The following is a 22,604-nucleotide window of genomic DNA, read 5'->3' on the forward strand; positions in this document are numbered from 1 at the left end:
TACGTGGAAAGATAAAATCACCTGTTATCACAAGCTTATCTTTCTTGCAACTGTCTGTGATCTCTCTACAAACTTGTTCTCGAGGACTGTTGGGTGGTACATAATACACTGTAGCCCCATTAACATAATCATACCTTTCTTATTCCTCAGTTCCATCCGTAAAGCCTCATTTGAAAATTCTCCAGTCTGTCTTGACTGAGCACTGACGTGACATTTTCCTTGTCTAGTAACGCCACCTCTCCCCTTTAATTCCTCTTGCTCTGTTACATCTAAAACAGCAGAACCCCAGTATATTAAGCTGCCAGTCCTACCCCTTCTGCAACCAAGTCTCACTAATGGCTGCAATATTATAATTCCATGTGTTGAGCCATTCTCTGAGCTCACTTGGCTTTCCTACAATACTTCTTGCTTTGAAATATATGCAATTCGGATCATCAGTCCCAGCAAGCTCACCCTCTTGATTCTTGACTTTGTCTGAGGTCATGACAGCATCTGTCTCCACAACCTCTCCACTATCTGATCTGGCACTCTGGTTCCCATCCCCCCTGTAACCCTCTTTTAATCCCTACCCACTGCCCCCCCACTTTCCTTCACCAACTGAGTATCTCCAACATTTTCTGCTAAGTTCCAGTGACCATTATTTTGCTTTTGTAAGTAAGATATTCTTACTTATTCACTTATGTAAAGCTAGGAAAAGCGGAGCTGGAAGTTTCATGAATTCAGTAATGAAGACCCAAATAAACTAAGCATAATATCAGCTGTTCATCATTAATCTTGTACTATGGTTCTAAATGTGAACCCTAATGCCATTTTCGGAGTGCATCCTGCATATTTGGAATAGCCAGCAATTGCATTTCAAGGAAGGTCATGACCCAAAATACATCCTTACAAAGCTCCATTTATATATATTTTCTCCCCAGTGATTTATGAAGAACTGATATAGAGGAAAATAATGATTGTGAAATAATTCTTTTTGGTAAAAATAATGTATTTATTTACTAATATAAATCTCAACTCTAATAGTGAGGTAGTTTCTGTGGGTCCAAGAACCATTCATAAATCTGATGGCAGAGGGGAAGAAGCTGTTCCTAAAATATTAAGTGTGTGTTTTCAGGCTCATTTACCTCCTCCCAGATGGTAGCTTGGTCCAGATGGTGATGATCCTTGATGCTGCCTTCTTTCAAAGATGTCCTCGATGGTGTGGAGGCTTGTGTCAGTGATGGAACTGGCAGAAACTACAGACTTCGACAACCTCTTTCAATCCTGTGCATTGTTGCCTCCATACCAAGCTGTGATGCAACCAGTTATACTGCTCTCCACAGTACATCTATAGAATTTGCTAGTCTTTGGTGATACACCAAATCTCCTCAAAGTGCTAATGAACTTGGTGACTGACATGTCATCTTCCTGATTGCATCAATACGTTGGGCCCAGGGTAGATCCTCTGAGACACTGATACCCAGGACCTTGAAACTGCTCACCCTTTCCATTGCTGACCCCTCATAGAGGACTTCTATGTGCTCCTCCGACTTACCTTTCCTGCAGTGCATAATCAATATCTTGGTCTTGCTGATGTTGAGTATGAGATTATCATTGCACTCAGCCAACCAATCTATCTTCCTCCTGTATGCCTCTTTGTTGCCATCTGAAATTCCGCCAAAATCTTTGACAATATTACAATATTTACAATATCGTGTGGATAGTCAGAGGCTTTTTCCCAGGGCTGAAATGGTAGCCACAAGAGTACACAGGTTTAGGGTGCTGGGGAGTAGGTACAGAGAAGATGTCAGATGTAAGTTTTTTACGCAGAGAGTGGTGAGTGCGTGGAATGGGCTGCCGGCAACGGTGGTGGAGACGGATACAATAGGGTTTTTTAAGAGACTTTTGGATAGATACATGGAGCATGGAAAAACAGAGGGCCATGGGTAAGCCTAGTAATTTCTAAGGTAGGGACATGTTCGGCACAACTTTGTGGGCCGAAGGGCCTGTATTGTGCTGTATGTTTTCTATGTTTCTATGTTTATATTACACTGACATTTTTAAAATCACTACTTTAGACTATAAGACATAGGAGTAGAATTAGGCCATTTGGCCCATCAAGTCAGTTCTGCCATGGCTGATTACCGTCTTCTCAACTCCATTCTCCTGCCTTGTTCTGGAGCCTAAAGACACACACTCAGTGCTTTAGGAACAGCTTCTTCCCCATCGCCATCAGATTTCTGAATGGACAATGAACCCATGTACACTACCTAACTATTTTGTTTTGCTCTCTTTTTGCACTACTTAGTTAATCTAATTTTTTGGTATATATATTTCTTATTGTAATTTATAGCTTTTTAATGTTTTGCGGTAAATTACAATAAGAAATATATATACAATGGGCCAAATGGCCCAACTCTACTTGCATGTCTTGTGGTTTTTAATATATTGCAATGTACTGCTGCCATAAAAAGACATATTTCACAACATCTGCCAGTGATATTAAACCTGATTATGATTCTGAGTTGTCGACGCATCATGGAAACCATCTCTCTTCCATGGACTCAGTCTACATTTCTCGCTGCCTCAGGAGAGCAGCCAACGTAATAAAACATCTCATCTACCCCAGACATTCCCTCTGCTCCCCTCTACCATCGGGCACAAGACACAAAAGCCTGAAGGCCTATATTACTAGGCTCAAAGATAGCCTTCTATCCACTGTTATAGAAAGAGAAGATATATTATGAAAGTAAACTAGCACAAAATATAAAAACGGATAGTAAAAGTTTTTATAATTATACAAAGCAGAAAAGGGTGGCCAAAGTAAACATAGGTCCCTTGGAGGACAAGAAGGGGGAATTGATATTGGGCAATGAGGAAATGGCTGAGGCTTTGAATGACTATTTTGTGTCAAACTTCACAGTGGAGGACACATCTTACATGTCAAAGAGAGATGTTATGGATGTGATGGGAGGAGAGGACCTTGATACAATAGCTAGCTCTAAAGAGGAGGTGCTGAGCAAACTTGTGGCCGAAAGAGAGACGAGTCCCCTGGTTCTGATGGAATGCATCCCAGGGTACTGAAAGAAATGGCAGAGGCTATAGCTGAGGCTTTGGTGATAATTTACCAAAATTCTCTGGACTCTGGGCAGGTCCCGATAGATTGGAAGCAGGCAAATGTCATGCCACTATTCAAAAAACGATGTAGGCAAAAGACAGGTAACTAAAGGCCAGTTAGTTTAACATCTGTAGTTGGGAAAATGCTGGAAACTATTAAAGAAGAAATAGTGAGGCATCTGGAAAGAAATGGATCCATCAGGCAGACACAGCATGGATTCAGCAAAGGCAGGTCTTGTTTGACAAACTTACTGGAGTTCTTTGAGGATATGACAAGTGCAGTGGATAGAAGGGAACAGATGGACGTTATTTACTTGGATTTCCAGAAAGCATTTGATAAGTTTTTTTTTCCGGTGCTGCCAAAGGGTTTCTGCCCGAAACACCGACTGTACTTCTTTCCATGGGTGCTGCCTGGCCTGCTGAGTTCCTTCAACATTTTGTGTGTTAGCATGGATAACTAATAGAAAGCAGAGAGTTGGGATACATGGTTTTTTTTCTAGTTGGCAATCAATGGTGACCGGTGTGCCGCAGGGGTCAGTGCTGGGCCCGCAACTGTTCACAATATACATTAACGATCTGGAAGAGGGGACTGAGTGTGGTGTATCTAAGTTTGCTGATGACACTAAATTGAGTGGAAAAGCAAATTGTGCGGGGCATACAGAGAGTCCGCTGAAGGATATAGATAAGCTAAGAGAGTGGGCAAGGATCTGGCAGATGGAGGTGCTGGTAAATGTGAGGTCATCCACTTTGGAAGGAAAAATGGAAGATCAGATTATTACTTAAATGGTAAAAAATTGCAGCGTGCTGCTGTGCAGAAAGACTTGGGAGTGCTTGTGCATGAATCACAAAAGGCTGGTTTGCAGGTGCAGCAGGCTGTCAAGAAGGCAAATGAAATGTTGGCCTTCATTGCTAGAGGGATTGAAATCAAAAGCAGGGAGGTTATTCTGCAATGGTGCAGAGTACTGGTGAGGCCACACCTGGAGTACTATGTGCAGTTCTAATCTCCTTACTTGAGGAAGGATATACTGGCTTTGGAGGCAGTGCAGGGGAGGTTCACCAATTTCATTCCGGAGATGAGGGGTTAGACTATGAGGAGAGATTGAGTCACCTGGGACTATACTCGCTGGAATTCAGAAGAATGAGAAGAGATCTTATAGAAACATATAAAATTACAAAGGAGATAGATAAGATAGAGGCAGGAAAGTTGTTTCCACTGGTAGGTGAGACTAGAACTAAGGAACATAGCCTCAAGATTCGGGGGAGTAGATTTAGGACGGAGATGAGGAGGAACTGCTTTTCCTCGAGAGTGGTGAATCTGTGGAATTCTCTGCCCAATGAAACTGGAGGCTACCTCAGTAAATATATTTAAGACAAGATAGGAATTAAGGGTTATGGGGAAAAGGCAAATAGTTGGAAATGAGTCCATGGTCAGATCAGCTATGATCTTATTGAATGGCGGAGCAGGCTTGACAGGCCAGAGGGCCTACTCCTGCACCTTATGTTATAGGACTTTTGATTGGTTCCCCAGCACTACAACATGGACTCTTGACTTCACAATTGACCTTGTTGTGATCTTAGCAGCTTATTGTCTACCTGAACGGCACTTAGTTTCTACTGTGACACTTTATTTCTACTGTGACACTTCATTTGCTCTCTGTTATTGTTTTACCTTGTACTGCTACAATGTATTGTTGTAATCAGTTAAACTGTGATTGGTATGCATGACAAGTTTTTCATTATTCCTTCACACGTGCGACAATAATAATCCAATTGACCAAGTTACCATTGGCTTCAGAAATTTAAATTGGTCTGGAAATCAATAAACTCTCAGTCCAGTACATCACAGGGTCAACTTCCTCTCTGTAATCTTAAATTTATATTTTTTAGCTTTCTAGTTTCATGCAATTTATCAACATCACAAGGGGGATGACTCCCCTCATGATATTCGAGAAGGAGATAAGCAACTTCAGAGGATGAAAGAATTTATTTGGAACATTCATTAAATCAACATCTGGGAAATGCAGTACAGCACAGAAGACCAAGCAAAGGAGAGTAACCCCGTCCCTTCTTTCTGAGACATCCTTACCTAAACTGATCTGAGATATACTACATATCTGATTACAGAGTTCCGGCATTTTGACAACAGCTGCAGCATAATCATCTCACAGAGAGAGTCACTAATTTGCCCTTCTCATCTTCCAGTCCATCAATTTTACCAGTTGTATTTTCTTTTCTCTGGAATGGATCTTGCACATCATCGAAGGCTCTCTTTTTTGTGATGTATTTGAAGTAGTCACTATGGCATTCTGAAGACTGTTCACAGCTCCTGAGGCCAAATGTTAAAGGCAAGAAATGGGATTATAGCAGATCGGTAGCCGGCTTGGCCCTGCTGAGTCCCACTGATTTCGACCCGATGATTCCTTTTCCTTTATAGATAAGACCATAAAACATAGCAGCAGAATTAAGCCAATTGGCCCATCGAGATTGCTCCGCCATTCAATCATGGCTGATCCTTTTATTCTCTATCTCAACCCCAGTTCCCGTCCTTCTCCCTGTAACCATGTCCAATCAAGAACCTATCAATCTCTGCCTTAAATACACCCAACGACCCGGCCTCCACAGCTGCATGTGGCAACAAATTCCACAAATTCACCACCCGTTGGCTAAAGAAATTTCTCCGTATCTCTGTTTTGAAAGGGCGCCCCTCTATCCTGAGGCTGTGCCCTCTTGTCCTAGACTCTCTCACCATGAGAAACATCCTTTCCACATCCTCTCTGTCTAGGCCTTTCAACATTCGAAGGTTTCAATGAGATCCCCCCTCATCCTTCTGAATTCCACTGAGTACAGACCCAGAGCTATCAAACATTGTTTGTATGATAACCCTTTCATTCCTGGAATCATACTCTGAACCTCCTCTGGACCCTCAGATGCCAGCACATCTCTTCCAAGATGAGGAGCCCAGAAGTTCACAATACTCAAGATGAGGCCTCACCAGTGCCTTATAAAGCCTCAGCATCACATCCCTGCTCTTGTATTCTAGACCCCTTGAAATGAATGCTAAAATTGCATTTGCCTTCCTCACTGCTGACTCAACCTGCAAGTTAACCTTTAGGGTGTTCTGCACAAGGACTCCCAACTCCCTTTGCATCTCAGATTTTTGGATTTTCTTCCCGTTTAGAAAATAGTCCGCATATTTATCTCTACTACGTGTGCATGCCCATGCATTTTCCAGCATTGTATTTCATTTGTCACTTTCATGCCCATTCTCCTAATCTGTCGAAGTCCCTCTGCATCCTACCTGTTTCCTCAACACTACCTGCCCCTCCACCAATCTTCGTTTCATCTGTAAACTTGGCAACAAAGCCATTTATTCCATCATTTAAATCATTTATATACAGCATGAAAAGAAGTGGTCCCAACACCAACCCCTGTGAAACACCACTAGTTACTGGCAGCCAAAAGGATCCTTTTATTCCCACTTGCTGCCTCCTACCAATCAGCCAATGCTCTAACCATGCCAGTAACTTTCCTGTAATACCACAGGCTCTTAACTTGGTAAGCAGCCTCATGTGTGGCACCTTGTCAAAGCCCTACTGAAAGTCCAAATATACAACATCCACTGCATCCCTTTTATCTATCCTACTTGTAATCTCCTCAAAGAATTCCAACAGTTTCATCAGGCAGGATTTTCCCTGAAGGAAACCATGCTGACTTTGTACTACCTTGTCCTGTGTCACCAAGTACTCCATCACCTCATCCTTAACAATTGACTCTAACATCTTCCCAAACACGAGGAAATCTGCAGATGCTGGACTTTCAAGCAACACACATCAAAGTTGCTGGTGAACGCAGCAAGCCAGGCAGCATCTCTAGGAAGAGGTACAGTTGACATTTCGGGCTGAGACCCTTCGTCAGGACTAACCGAAAGAAGAGATAGTAAGAGATTTGAAAGTGGGGGGGGGAGGGGGAGATCCAAAATGATAGGAGAAGACAAGAGGGGGAGGGATGAAGCCAAGAGCTGGAAAGTTGATTGGCAAATGGGGTATGAAAGGATCATGGGATGGGAGGCCCAGGGAGAAGGAAAAGGGGAGGGGGGAACCCAGAGGATGGGCAAGGAGTATAGTGAGAGGGACCGAGGGAGAAAATGAGAGAGAAAATAAACAAATATATAAATAGACAAATAAATAAATAAATAAATAAATAAATAAATAAATAAATAACGGATGGGGTATGAAGGGGAGGTGAGGCATTAACGGAAATTAGAGAAGTCAATGTTCATGCCATCAGGTTGGAGGCTACCCAGACGGAATATAAGGTGTTGTTCCTCCAACCTGAGTGTGGCTTCATCTTGACAGTAGAGGAGGCCATGGATAGACATATCAGAATGAGAATGGGACGTGGAATTAAAATGTGTGGCCACTGGGAGATCCTGCTTTCTCTGGCGGACAGAGCGTAGGTGTTCAGCGAAATGGTCTCCCAGCCTGCATCGGGTCTCACCTATATATAGAAGGCCGCATCGGGAACATCAGACGCAGTATATCACCCCAGCCGACTCACAGGTGAAGTGTCGCCTCACCTGGAAGGACTGTCTGGGGCCCTGAATGGTGGTAAGGGAGGAAGTGTAAGGGCAGATGTAGCACTTGTTCCGCTTACAAGGATAAGTGCCGGGAGGGAGATCAGTGGGAAGGGATGGGGGGGACGAATGGACAAGGGAGTCGCGTAGGGAGCAGCCCCTGCGGAAAGCAGAGAGGTGGGGGAGGGAAAGATGTGCTTAGTGGTGGGATCCCGTTGGAGGTGGCACCTCCTCTTTGTACCCCATCTGTTATTTATTTATTTATTATTATATACTTTTTTCTCTCTCTCTCTTTTTCTCCCTCTGTCCCTCTCACTATACTCCTTGCCCATCCTCTGGGTTCCCCCCCCCCCCCTTTTCCTTCTCCCTGGGCCTCCCATCTCATGATCCTTTCATACCCCGTTTGCCAATCAACTTTCCAGCTCTTGGCTTCATCTCTCCCTCTCCTGTCTTCTCCTATCATTTTGGATCTCCCCCTCCCCCTCCCCCTCCCACTTTCAAATCTCTTACTAGCTCTTCTTTCAGTTAGTCCTGATGAAGGGTCTCGGCCCGAAATGTCGAATGTACCTCTTCCTAGAGATGCTGCCTGGCCTACTGAATTCACCATCAACTTTGATGTGTGTTGCTCTAACATCTTCCCAACCACTGAGGTCAGACTAACTGGTCTATTTTCTGCTGCCTTCCTTCTTTCTTAAAGAGTGGAGTGACATTTGCACTCATCTTCCAGTCCTCTGGCACCATCTCAGGGTCCAATGATTTTTGAAAGATCATTTCTAATGTCACCACAATCTCTAGCACTACCTCTTTCAGAACTCTAGGGTGCAGTTCATCTGGTCCAGGTGATTTATGTACCCTTAGGACTTTCAGCTGTTCAGACACCTTCTCCTTTGTAATAGTAACTGCACCTACTTCTCTTCTTTCACACACTACAACAGCTAGCACAGTGTTAGTGTCTTCCACAGTGAAGACTGATACAAAATACTCATTTAGTTTATCAGCCATCTCCTTATCCCTCGTAATTAGTTCTCCTTGCGGTCCTATATCCACTCTCATTTCTCTTTTATTTTTAACATATTTGAAAAAACCTTTACCATCCACTTTGATATTATTTGCTAGCTTGCTTTTATATTTCATCATTTACCTTCTAATGATTTTTTTAGTTGCTCTCTGAAGGTTTCTAAAAACTTCTCAGTCCTCTATCTTCCCACTAATTTTTGCTTTGTTGAATGCCCTGTCTTTTGCTTTTACAATAGCTTTGACTTCCCTTGACAGCCATGGTTGTACTATTTCTTCATTTTTGGAATAAATATGTCCTGCACCTTCCTCATTTTTCACAGAAACGCATGCCACTGCTGCTCTGCTGACATCCCTGCTGTCATGGTCCGGTCCACCGTTCCTTATTCCAGGTTTTCCGGTTTTCCCTTGTTCTGTTGGGTGCTCTAATTGAGGCAGCTGATTCTCATTTTGGGCTGGCTACATAAATAGCTCCTGGGTTCAGCTTCAGTTGCTGAACTCTTCCCTCCCCTTCCCCTTCCTTCTGAAGCCTTGCCTGCTACCTTTGCCTGTGTCCTCGCCTGTAACGCTGTCAGGTTCAACCGCCAGGGCAAGATCGGGGCCTTGCTGTGTCTAGATAAGGAACTGTCCTTTGTTGTTTGGAACTGTCTCTTTGTGTCCTCGCCTTCACTAGGTAGGTCTGGCTGTTTGCCGCTACCTTGAGTGGAGATCTGTCTCTCAGTGTTCTGTGTATGAGTCCCGGTGCTACGCCCTGCTCCCTAGGAGTGGTCCTGACTCTGTGTTGAGCCCCGGCCCCAAGTCCTGTTCCCAAGGAGGGGTCCCAGCTCTGTGTTCCATGTCCCTGTGTCCCTATCTCTCAAGTCCAAGGCTCCATGTTCCCGTGCTCTGGACCAAGGCTCTGTGTTCCTGTCCTCCCCTAGACCAAGGCTCTGTGTTCTGCATTCCTGTTGTCCCAAGTCCAAGGTTCCGAGGTTCCTGTCACCCCAAGTCCAAGGCTTGGCTGTTTCTGAGTACCAAGTCAAGGCTTCATGTTCTCCTCCTGTCCATGTGCCTTGTCCCGTGCTGGAGTTCCCTCGTCCTGTACTGGAGTTCCCTCGTCTTGCTCAGGAGTCTCGTTCTGTCCTGTAGTCTCGCCTAGTTCTGGGGTCCGAGCCCGAGTCAAGACCCAGGTTCTGGGTCCTTGTCCAGTCTCCGGCTCGGAGTTCAAGCCCAGGCTCCTAGTTCTCAGTTCCTTGTCCTGGTCCTGCTTGCCTAGCTAATGTCCTAGCCTGTGTTCTTGTCCCAGTTCTCTAGTCAAGTCCTGTTCCTAGTACTTCAATGTCTGTGTCTTGCATTTGGGTCCGCTCCCAGCGCGCCCCACGTATGACACCTGCCAGCAGCTCCTTCCAATTTACTTTGGCCAACACCTCTCTCATACCACTGTAATCTCCCTTACTCCACTGAAATACTGCTACATCAGACTTTACTTTCTCCCTATCAAATTTCAAGTTGAACTCAATCATATTGTGATCTCTGGTTTCTAAGGGTTCTTTTACCTTAAGCTCCCAAATTGCCTCCAGTTCATTACATAACACCCAATCCAGTATAGCTGATTCCCTAGTAGGCTCAACAACTAGCTGTTGTAATCTGTGGTCCACCTTCCAGCCACTGGTGGGAGGCCTGTATATAAATGCCATCAGGGTCCTTTTACCCTTGCACTTTCTTAATTCAACACCTTTAGATCCTATGTACATCTTTCTACTGATTTGATGCCATTCTTTACAGTAGAGTGACACCACCCCCTTTGCCTACCTTCCTATCCCTCCAATATAATATGTAACCTTGGACGATCAGCTCCCAGCTACAACCATCCTTCAGCCACAATTCAGTGATGGCCACAACATGATACCAGGCAATCTGTAACAGTGCAACGAGATCATCCATCTTATTTCTTATACTATGCACATTTAGATACAACACCTTGAGTACCGCAATTGCTATCCTTTCTGATTCTGCATCCCTAATAATTTGATACTCAGCCTGTTGGCTGCAGCTAAGTCCCATCACCTGCCTGCCCTTCCTGACAGTCTGACTGCACGCTATCTTTGCTTTTTTACCATCCGTCCTATCCTGAGTCCCTTCACTCAGGCTCCTACCCCCCTGCCAAATTAATTTAAACCCTCTTCAACAGCTCTAACAAACCTGCCCATGAGAATATTGGTCCCCCTTGGGTTCAGGTGCAACCTGTCACTTTTGAACAGGTCATACCTCCCCCAGAGAAGATCCCAATGATCCAAGAACCTGAACCCCTGCCCCCTGCACCAGCTTCTCAGCCAGGCATTTATCTGCCAAATCATCCTGTTTCTACCATCACTGACGTGTGGCACAGGCAGCAATCCAGAAATTAGTACCCTGGAGGTCCTGCTTCTCAGCTTTCTGCCTAGATCTCTAAATTCTCTTTTCAGGACCTCTTTGCTTTTCCTTCCTATGTCATTAGCACCAATATGTCCCAAGACATCTGGCTGCTCTCCCTCCCTCTCCAAAATGTTGTGGACGCGATCTGAGACATCCCTGACCCTGGCACCAGGAGGCAACATACCATCCGGGTGTCCCGTTCACATCCACAGAATCTCCTGCTCCCCTCACTATTGAGTTCCCTATCACTACTGCTCCCTTCTTCTCCCTCTTTCCCTTCTGCATCATGGACCCATGCTCAGTGCCTGTAACCCAGTCGCCATGGCATTCCCCTGGGATGTCATCCCCTATAAAGGTATCCAAAGTGGATACTTGTTTTTGAGGGGAATGGCCACAGGGGTGCTCCGCTCTAACTGCCTATTTCCATTTCTCCTGATGGTCACCCAGCCACTCGCCTCCTGCAACTTCGGGGAGACTACTTCCCTGTAGTCAATGATCTCCTCATTCTCCAGTACAAGCCGAATGTCATCCAGTTGCTGCTCCAGATCCCGAACATGGTCTTCAAGGAGCTGCAGCTGGCTGCACCACGCAGATGTAGTTCCCCGGGAGACTCTGGGTTCTTCAACATCCGGCACGAAGAGCACACCACAGCTATTTAAATGGTACAGTAATAGAGAGAAGAAAAACAAAAAGGAAACCTTAACAGTCGCTTTATACAGAGCCGACGCCTCCACCAAGCTGAAGTCTCTTTTGAGCCAAAGCCTGTTGCTTCCACTCTCACCACTGGCCTACTCCAGACATTGGCCACTCCGCTTATCCCTCCTGTACTCTTATTTAGTTCATAGATGCTGCTCAACTCCAGCAGATTATTTGTTGCTCCAGATTCTGGCATCTGCAGTCTCTTGTGATTGACACTGGGCTAGTTATCTTCACTATGCCGTTGGTGGAAAAAAATATCAGGTTCTGTATAAAGAGGTAGCCTTGATCATCACAAATCAATTCCCCATAGCTCTCTCAATCTGAAAGAAATACAGTAGAAGAGCTTTGAGCTGTTTAAGGTATGGAACACAAAAGCAGTTCACAATAACCCCTATACAGCGCCAGATTGTCAAAGTCGAGTTTATTGTCATATGCACAATACACGTGCAATGAAAAACTTAATTTGAAGCAACATGCTCAAAGCAGGCTGTCATGGTCCGGATCGAGGTCCCTTTAAATTTACCTTGTTTATGTTACGATCCGGACCGTTGATTCCCTGTTTTTCCCGTGTCCCTTGACTTTGGTGATTAGAGGCAATTAACACTCGGCTGAACTGGTAGTTTATAGTCTCCAGCTTTCAGCCGTTCAGGCGGGAGCATCTGCAAAGTTACCAAAGGTACGGCGTGCCAATGTCATCTGACTGGAGCAAGCCTAGTCTCTGCCAAAGCGAGTGCCGGTAATTTGCCTTTTCCTCGCCGGAGCAACCCCATCCAGTTACCTCACCAAAGCGAGCCTGCAAAGTTTCCTCACCGAGATGGGTCCGTCAGTTAACCCGCCGGAAAGAATCAAGAACCGCTGTCTACTGTTCCCGGGCCAAGTCAAGAGCTCGCCACTACCCGGAGGCTCCAAGTCAAGTCCTGGCTCCAGCGGCATTCTAGCGCCATGTCAAGTCCTGGCCCTGGCGGCATTCAAGCACCAAGTCAAGTCCTGACCCTGGTGGCATTCAAGCACCAAGTCAAGTCCTGGCCCTGGCGGCATTCTAGCACCAAGTCAAGTCCTGGCCCTGGCGGCATTCAAGCACCAGGTCAAGTCCTGGCCCTGCCGGCATTCTAGCACCAAGTCAAGTCCTGGTCCTGGCGGCATTCAAGCACCAAGTCAAGTCCTGTCCCTGGCGGCATTCTAGCACCAAGTCAAGTCCTGGTCCTGGCGGCATTCAAGCACCAGGTCAAGTCCTGGCCCTGCCGGCATTCTAGCACCAAGTCAAGTCCTGGTCCTGGCGGCATTCAAGCACCAAGTCAAGTCCTGGCCCTGGCGGCATTCAAGCACCAAGTCAAGTCCTGGCCCTGGCAGCTTCCCAGTTTTGAGTCAAGTCCTGGCCCTGGTGGTCTGTGATTCCCGTCCTACCCCCTTGTCTGAATCCTTTCTCTGCCCCTCTCGCCTCTAGCCCTTGTCTGCAGCCCCCGCCTGCACTTTGGTCTAGTTCCATCACCGGAGCTAGATAGGTACTGTCTGGTGTTCATTCGTGTTGGTCTTGTCTTGTCCTCGCCTCCGTGGGGTAAGTCAGGCCGTCTTGCCGTTGCTCCGCGGGGGGTCATGTCTTGTCCGGTCCTCGCCTCCGTGGGGTAAGTCAGGCCGTCTTGCTGTTGCCCCACGGGGGGTCATGTCTTGTCTTGTCTGGTCCTCGCCTCCGTGGGGTAGGTCAGGCCGTCTTGCCATTGCCCCGCGGGGAGTCATGTTCTGTTTTGTCTTGTCCTCGCCTCCGTCAGGTAAATCAGGTCGTCTTGCCGTTGCCCCGCGGAGGGTCATGAGTCTCGGCCCTTTGTGCTGTACCCAAGGAGGGGTCCCGGCTCTCTGTTCTGTGTGTGAGTCCCGGCCCTATGTCCTGTACCCAAGGAGGGGTCCCGGCTCTCTGTTCTGTGTGCGAGTCCCGGTCCTACGTCCTGTACCCAAGGACGGGTCCCGGCTTTGTGTTCTGTGTATGTGTCCATGGTTCCATGTACCTGCTCTCCCGAGACCGAGGTTCTGTGTTCCCATGTTCCTCCTCTCCCCAGCCCATGTCATGTCCTTGCCTGGTTCTGGGGTCCGAGCCCGAGGCAAGACCCAGGTACTGGGTCCTTGTCCAGTCTCTGGCTCGGAATCCATACCCTAGCCTCTTCATGTCTCCTCTAGTTCTGGGATCCGATTCAGAGTCCAAGCCCAGACCCTTGGTCCCAGCCTCGTCGTAGTCCTGAGTCCTTGTCCAGTTCGCTATTTCCTGCTCCTGCCTTGCTCTCCTGGTATCGAACAATAAACTAAAACTAAGTAACCTCACAAGATGCGTCTTGCATTTGGGTCCACCCTTGCTCCCTATGCCCCCGCCTTTGTGACACAGGCATCAGAAAAGTAGCATTCACAAAAAAAAACATAAATGAAACATAAATTACACACTTTTTTTACAAGAAAAAATACACAATAGAACAAGAAAAGTTCATTTGGTGCAAATTGATCAGTGGTCATAGTGTTACTACACCGTAGTATGCATTAGGTTTTGCCAATTAGTTATTAAATCTGGTGGTGCCGGGATTCTGCGCTCCTGCCTGACGATCGCTGCGAGGGAAAAGGCATGAGCCACATGGTGGGAATCTTTGATGATGGATGTCGCCTTATTGAGGCAGCGCCTCCTGTAGATACTACGGGTGGAGGGGAGTGATATGCCCGTAATATAGCGGGCAGAGTCCAATACACTTTTCAGTTTCTCCTGTTCCCGCGCATTCAAACTACGGTACCAGAGCGTGGTGCAACCATTCAGTACACATGTAGAAGTTTCACCAAAAGCATCATCGACATGACCTATGGGCCAAGGGTATTCATCAGAAATGTAAAACAGAAAGAAACAGGTAGAAGAGAAGGTGCGGAGGGCAAGGGGAACTTCTTATTTGTGTAACATGTTGCTAATATCGTAAAGTCAGTTTAAATGTTGTATAGTCAGGCCTGATTACGTACTTAATAAGTATTTTACTTCACGCTGTGGCATTTGTTCACTGAACCAATCTTGCTACCCACTTATGTTGGAAATACTACCGAAACTCTCTTACTAGTCTGCAAAGGAAAGTGTCGACAGTAAGATCAGATGTGCAAGTAATCCCATATCTCCGTTTTATCCTCATGAATGACTGACAACTTTGATAGTAAGATTTGAAACTTGGAAGATCATGTTGCAGCCGCTCGTTTGCGGTGCAGCAGCGGACCGAGGGCCCGGGGCCGTGAGCAAATTATAAAAGGAAAGGCCGGTGGAGGAGAGGCTCTGATCATTAAACCTTTTAGAGGAAATGATGCATTACAGGAAATATCGGTAAATTGACCACTGCCAAGAATAAACTGAAGCAGTTTCTGTTGAAGAACTATAAACCTATGTAGCATTTCAAGTGACATAAGGGTATATCGGGAGCGTTTGGGCAGAGCCTCGTTAGCGCAGTAGGTAGCGCGTCAGTCTCATAATCTGAAGGTCGTGAGTTCGATCCTCACACGGGGCACGATCCTTTTTCTGCTGCACGGTCTTCGGTGTTTTAGAAGAAGATACATGTATTTTGACTTTTATTTTCGCCCAAGCTGGGGCTTTGTTATTTAGATTTTTTTTTCATCGTACCATAATTGTTTCATAGGACCATCACAGTTTAAGCTTGTTACGTGAACTTCTTTGCTTGCGATGTCCTTGCCACAGTGAGGCGATGTGAGTTCGCGCGCCCCGGACTTCTCGCATTTATACATTATTTTAAAATTGCGTGCTTACCGGTAAGGACCAAGCTTCCAATTTTCTTCTCGCCACTACTCTTGTACATCTTCCTGGAAGATGCTTATTTAGTTATCGGCCGGACGGAGAATTCCGCCGCCTCGATAAGGCATCATCCGTCACCAAAGGTCCCCACCGTCTGGTTCATGCCACCTTTTCACGGCTGCCATCGGGCAGGAGAACTTAGGTTCCACGCCAGCAGCTCATGAAGCTAACCGGCAAAATTTACTCACTACTACGGTTTACTACGGCCCACTGTGCACCAAATGAACTTTCCTTGACCTAATTGTGTATTTTTGTGGTAAAAATGTGTATAATTTATGTTTTGTTTTTTTTCTTGTGACATATACTTTTCTGATCCCTGCTTTGGGAATGTTGCGTCAAGCAAGTTTTTCATTGCACCTGGGCATACATGTGCTTCAGTATATGACAATAAACTCAACTTCGACCAAGTGGAGCCTGGTGGGGGGGGGGGCATTGTGAACTGGCTTTGTGTGCTGGACAGAGAGAGTGGTAACAGGCCCGGACAGAGAGTGGGGCAACAGGCCCATATTTTGCCCCATACTAGTGACAATATTACATTCCGCTCTGTTACACTGGAGGCAGAAAACTCTAAGGTGATGAGCTGGAAATTCTCAATAGGTCTGGAAACCTCCAGGGAGGGGGAAATAGAGTTAATCATTTAAGGATAGCATTTGAAAGAGAGGATTCAGAGGCAATTGGTGGACTAAGGAGGGCAGTAAGTTGACAAACAAACTCCACCACCTCCCACTCACCTCCCCCATTTGGCACTATCAAACACACCTCCTCAGACCTCCTTGGATTCCAGTCGCTCCTCAGGTAAGATTCGAAATATTTCATTGCCAACCTCTCAAAGCATTTCATTACAGTGGATGTAAGTGCTACTGGGCAATAGTGATTGAGGCAGGTAACAATATTCTTCTTGGGCACTGGTATAATTGAAGCCTGCTTGAAGCAGGTGGGTACCTTGGATTGCCGAAGCAAGAGGTTAAAGATATCACTAAACACTCCAGCCAGTTGATTAGCACAGATCTTCAGTACTCAGCCTGGTATCCCATCTAGGCCATGCTTTCCTTGGGTTCACCCTCCGAAGAGAATGAAATCTCACCAGCCTCAGAGAATGAAATCGCAGGATCGTTGGGGCTTGTGAGAGTTCGTGAAGGCGCCTCCATATTTTGATGGTCAAAGTGGGCATTAAAGGCATTGAGCTCATCCGGGAGTGAGATTTTGTCACCTATGTTGCTTGGTTTTACTTTGTAGAAAGTGATAGCATTTACACCCCGCCACAGCTGTCAATCCTTCCTTCTGTGAATCAAGTTGGGTCTGGAATTGCCAATTTTCATGTGAGATGGCTTTCTGGAAGTTTTACCTAGACCTTTTATATTTTTATTGGTTGTCAGACTGGAATGACACTCATCTGGCCCTTCGCAAATTGTGGATCCAGGGCTTCTGTTTCAGGGAAGACACTGAGTGATTTTGGGGGTCACACTCATCCATTCCATGCTGATCAGCGTTTTAACCAAAAATGCATTTCTTCACACAAAGGCTGCTCGACCCTTTGAGTTGCAAGCAGTCTCTCATGTCAGGATATTTCCTGTTCTTTACTTCAATTGCAATACTTAAGGTTCCGACCGGCACCTCCTCCCACCACCACCACCAAAATAAATAGGAGTCTAACACAGGAATTTCACTCTTAAATTTTATCCTAGAAATAATAACTATTTCATAGTTTATAGTGTGGCCCCATTGATCTTTCTCGCAACTCTTAGTGAATTCAATATTTCTGTTCCCAGACATCTTGGCTCCTCTATACCATTTATATTCACATTTTCCCCAACTAATATATTTTATTTTTCCAACCCAAATATGACACTTCAGCCTCATCCAAGTTGGAACTAATTTGAGAATTATACAGGCAAGTGGAAAGTCTATTAATGTTTTGCAGTTCATGTTGGAGGTCTTTGGGTATGTTGACAGTCCTTCTCACTTCGGTATAATTTGCAAATTTATAAATTCTATATTCTGAATCGTTGATATAAATAATACACAAAGTAGTCGCAGAACTCATTCTTTTGAACCCCACTTCCCCCAGCTTCTGATGCTTTGTCTTTTGTTCTACATGTACTCTCCAGTATATCACCAAATCTCTTTCCACATCCCTCTGTCAAAACCACTGTACATCTCTTCCCCTACTTAAACATTGCTTCAATATCACAACTGTTGTATTCACCGCCCACTTCATCTTCTTCAGCTGTCCATTGATTTTCGATGTTGACTGAGGCCTGGGCAAAGTTGTATGGAAGACCGGCAGTTGCCCATGCTGCAAGCATCCCCTCTCCACGCTACTGATGTTGTCCAAGGGAAGGGCACTAGGACCCAGTCAGCTTGGCACCGGTGTCATTGCAGAGCATTGTGTTGTTAAGACACAACACACTGCCTTAGCTGAGGCTCGAACTAGCGATCTTCAGATCACTAGAACAACGCCTTAACCACTTGGCCACACGCCACACACTTCAACAACATAAACAGCTGGACCTGGGTAGTAAAGTGGGGACAATGATCCACTTTAATGGAAAGCGGAGGTGATGACCCACCAGGGGTATAAATGCCATCCATTATGCAGATTCTGCTTTAATACTGCTCTTTGTTTCCAGTTCATCCTAAGGCATCTCTTTCATAACTTAGAGCTGTTGGTGTGTTTATTAAACCCACCCCTACTTCCCCAGTTGGCAGCTATCAGCTGTCACTGAGACAGGTGGCGTAAGAGTGGAACAGACAGTCGAAAAGGCAGGAAACCAGCTCACCTCTTCATCAGGAAAGAGCTGCACTCAAAACTTAAGAAGACCTAACAAGTTCGTCTAGTTTAACGGTTGGAAGTGACAGATTTGCTTGAAAAGAAACAACATTGCGAGCAGGAGAATGATTCTGAGCAATGATTGGCATGTAGGGTTGACGGTATTGTTATTTGCATGTGGTGGTAAGTTTATCAAGTCTCTCCTGGCTTTATTCCGCTGCAAAATACAAAATGTTTTAACTGTTTCATTTTTTTTGTTTTATTGTGTTTAATCTGAAAATGTCCAGAGAAGAGTTTGGTGTTTCAGATTGACAGCTGCATGTGCTGCCTGGTTCTATTCATGGATTTCCGCGATAAAAATTTCTGATATCTAAATCGCGAATGAATACTTTTTTTATAATCTGGGAACTTCAAATTATTGTTTCATATCCTCAAGTTTATATGAGGTTCATAGTGTAATGCTCATAATTGTTTTCCACATTTTAGTGAGAGATCATGGTTTGAGAATGGTCAGAATTTCTGCTGAGAGTCTGGAATACTGAATGTTTATCCAAGGTCACTGGATGGGTCTGCCTGGGCAGAGGCATTGATCGACAAATGCAGGATTTATGTTACATAGCGGAAATAGTAGCTCTGTGATAGCAATAGTAATGACTCTGCAATATGATATGTGGCATGTTCGTAGGGCTCAGGATTTTTTAAACAATGAGGCTGAATTAATCAAAGTTTTGATTCATTAAAGCAATCAGTGAATTATTCAAGGTTTGACAAGCCAGTGTGAGCTAATGGAAGTTGCCTTGAAGGTTATATGCTAATATTATACATACTGTCCCTCAAACAGTATATAATTAGGCACTGAAAATCAGTGGGTATAGTTTGGAACTTTGTAGTTAGTTTCTTGAAATTTGATATGCCTTCTGACTAAAGGTTGGACTGCATTTTAAAGATTCATTTATTCAAACACTTTCATGGATATACAGCAGCTGTTTGTGGTTTGGTACATGATGTGTGGAGTAATCCATGCCCTAATTCTTCCTGAGTGTTAAAATAGCAAATGAGTACATACAACTTCTAGAAATCATGAAAGGAAATAGTATTAGGTAATAATAATTGAATACCATATTTACATTAAAATCATATCAGTTTTTATTCCATCAACTGAAATAATAGGAACTTTTTTTTTAAGAAATGTAAAATCTCTTTTCTCAACTCTGTATGTGCTTAAGCTCTATTATATTAGCTAGGAATATAAAATTTTTACTAAACTAACCGTAGTGAATTTGAGAGTTCAAAATCAAACGAGAGTGGATTTCCATCGCTTTCACTCCATTGCACTGAGGCTATGAAGTCTGCCCCGGCTACTGCGTTCCTGCCCACTAACGTGATGAACCAATAAGTAAGTGAGGCTTTGGGCCCACTCTGGGCTGCTCCGGGGCTCAGATCTGGTTCGGAATGCTTTTGTTGTTTGCTGCAATTGTTTGCATGGTTTTTATTTTTTTTTCTTTCTCTTGTTGGCCTTTTATTTTTTATTTTCATTCATTTTTTTCCTTTAATCAGGTTCTCTCAGGTTTCTTGCTTTGCGGCTACCTGTGAGCAAGCAAATCTCAAGGTTGTATAATTTATACATTCTTTGATAATACACGAATCTTGAATCTTGAAATGTAATCAACAACAGAATAAAGTCAAAGGCAAATTGATGAATGATAAAATACAGTAGCTTGTGTTTGCTAAAAAGGAACCTCGTAAATATGATAATAGACATTGGTTGATGTCAAGTCCAGTAATTTTTGGGAGGGTTCTTTTAACAGCTTGCTGAGGACCAGCTTGTAGAAATCCCGAAGTGTTTTCTTGCATGAGTTCCACATTGAACTCTGCTAAACTTCTGTTGAAGTAACAGATGGATATTGTAGAAGTACCGTCCCACCCCACCATTGCACTCAGACCCCTACCAGAAACATTCTGTCCTTATTTCCTGACTTCAGAAATCAGCTATAGATGGTTGATTGTTAATTTCAGCTCATAATTAGTGTGTATTACTCCAACAACACATCTTCAAGTAACCAGTTTTGTAGAAAGGAATGATAGAGAGACAGTGAAGGAGGAGGAGGGAATTGAAGAACTTAAAACCAATGCTAAGGCAATTAAAGGTACCTATGATAAAACCATTAAATTCAGGGATAATCAAAAGATCGGAATTAGGGAAGTGAAAGTATGCCAGCATGTTATAGGGTCAGGGGAGATCACAGAGTTTTAAAGGTGAAGTGTTATTTACTGGGAGATGATGTAAGGCAGCAAGACCAGGGATGATAGGTGAGAACAGGAAGCAAAGTGCTTATTACCCTCAAGATGATGAACGCAAGAGGGAGGGAAGGTACAGTGGCTACAGTCTGCAGAAAGCACTGCTTTTACCAGTCTGGACTAGCACCTCCCCAAAACTTAGAGCTCTTGTCTCTAGAAAGTCAAGAACGTAGGTACACAAAGTAGCATAGTGTTCGAACTTGGAAATAAAACCTTGCCCTTCATTCTTGTCCAGTTTAAATCCTGGAACTCCCTACCCAAAAGCACAGAGGGAACGTGTTCACCAGAAGGGTTTGCCACCATTTTCTCTGGAGCACTTAGGTATGGGCAATAAATTCTAGCCTTACCAGTGATGTTTACATACTGACAAATGAAGACGTCTAAAAAAATGCTGACTGGAAGTAATGCAGGTTTCAGCAGTAGATGGGTCAGGTCATATCTAGGGGAAAAGCAGCTTTGGTGCTGACATGAATATGTATATTGTCCAAAGGTCATTTTGAGGTTAGGTTTGATACCAGCTGTGAACAATTCTGGTTTAATTTTAGACAAAGATGGATCCAGTGGCTACTAGATGTCTGTGGCCATGACCATATATGGTAGTTTTGGTCTTTTCTGCAGTTAGTTGATGGAAAGTTATCCATTTTTTTAAAAAATTGTGAATAGAATGGTCAAAAAATTGGAGGTAACTTAAAGGCTGGTGTTCATAGTTTATAGCTGAAGGCAACACTTCTAGTTCAAAAAAACAGGTAATGATAGAGATCTAGAAGATTATAAGGCTAGCAAGATGGAGTTTAAGAATGAAATTAGGAGAGCCAGAAGGGGCCATCAGAAGGTCTTGGTGGGCAGGATTAATGAAAACCCCAAGGCATTCTACAAGTATCTGAAGAGCAAGAGGATAAGGCGTGAGAGAATAGGACCAATCAAGTGTGACAGTGGAAAAGTGTGTATGGAACCGGAGGAGATAGCAGAGGTACTTAATGAGTACTTTGCTTCAGTATTCACTACGGAAAAGGATCTTGGCAATTGTGGGGATGAGTTGCAGCAGACTGAAAAGCTTGAGCATGCAGATATTAAGGTAGAGGATGTGCTGGAGCTTTTGGAAAGCATTAAGTTGGATAAGTCACCGGGACTGGATGGGATGTACCCCAGGCTACTGTGGGAAGCGAGGGAGGAGATTGGTGAGCCTCTGACAATGATCTTTGCGTCATCAATGAGGATGGGAGAGGTTCTGGAAGATTGGAGGGTTGCAGATGTTGTTCCCTTATTCAAGAAAGGCAGTAGGGATAGGCCAGTGAGTCTTACTTCAGTGATTGGTAAGTTGATGGAGAAGATCCTGAGAGGCAGGATTTATGAACATTTGGAGAGGCATAATATGATTAGTAATAGTCAGCAGGGCTTTGTCAAAGGCAGGTCGTGCCTTACGAGCCTGATTGAATTTTTTGAGGATGTGACTAAACACATTGATGAAGGTAGAGCCGTAGATGTAGTGTATATGGATTTCAGCAAGGCATTTGATAAGGGAGCCCATGCAAGGCTTATTGAGAAAGTAAGGAGTCATGGGATCCAAGGGGATGTTGCTTTGTGGATCCAGAACTGGCTTGCCCACGGAAGGCAAAGAATGGTTGTAAACAGGTCATATTCTGTATGGAGGCCGGTGACCAGTGGTGTGCCTCAGGGATCTGTTCTGGGACCCCTACTCTTTGTGATTTTTATAAAACACTTGGATGAGGAAGTAAAGGGATGGGTTAGTAAATTTGCTGATGACACAAAGGTTGAGGGTGTTATGGATTGTGTGGAGGGCTGTCAGAGGCTACAGCGGGACACTGATAGGATGCAAAAGTGGGCTGAGAAGTGGCAGATGGAGTTCAACCCAGATAAGTGTGAGGTGGTTCATTTTAGTAGGTCAAATACGATGGCAGAATATAGTATTAATGGTAAGACTCTTG

At 44.6% G+C, this 22,604-nt stretch overlaps 1 protein-coding gene and 1 non-coding gene across 3 annotated transcripts in view; both read left to right on the forward strand.

The window, feature by feature from the left end:
* The first annotated feature begins 14,579 nt into the window (after window positions 1-14,579).
* Window positions 14,580-22,604, forward strand: part of chrna1 (cholinergic receptor, nicotinic, alpha 1 (muscle)) — a 40,215-nt gene continuing 32,190 nt past the window's right edge. Inside the window, exon 1 of one of the 2 annotated variants that reach the window (XM_072259645.1) lies at window positions 14,580-14,652. In XM_072259645.1, coding sequence (XP_072115746.1) covers window positions 14,601-14,652 — 52 coding nt within the window. In that variant the 5' untranslated portion in view covers window positions 14,580-14,600. Of the gene's footprint in view, window positions 14,653-18,392; window positions 18,544-22,604 lie in introns of those variants that run through there. The other variant, XM_072259643.1, reaches the window with a different exon arrangement.
* trnam-cau (transfer RNA methionine (anticodon CAU)) lies at window positions 15,216-15,288 on the forward strand. Its single transcript has one exon. It is a non-coding gene; the product is annotated as a tRNA-Met (tRNA).

Source organism: Mobula birostris, chromosome 6, assembly GCF_030028105.1.
Source record: "Mobula birostris isolate sMobBir1 chromosome 6, sMobBir1.hap1, whole genome shotgun sequence".
Taxonomy (NCBI): Eukaryota; Metazoa; Chordata; class Chondrichthyes; order Myliobatiformes; family Myliobatidae; genus Mobula; species Mobula birostris.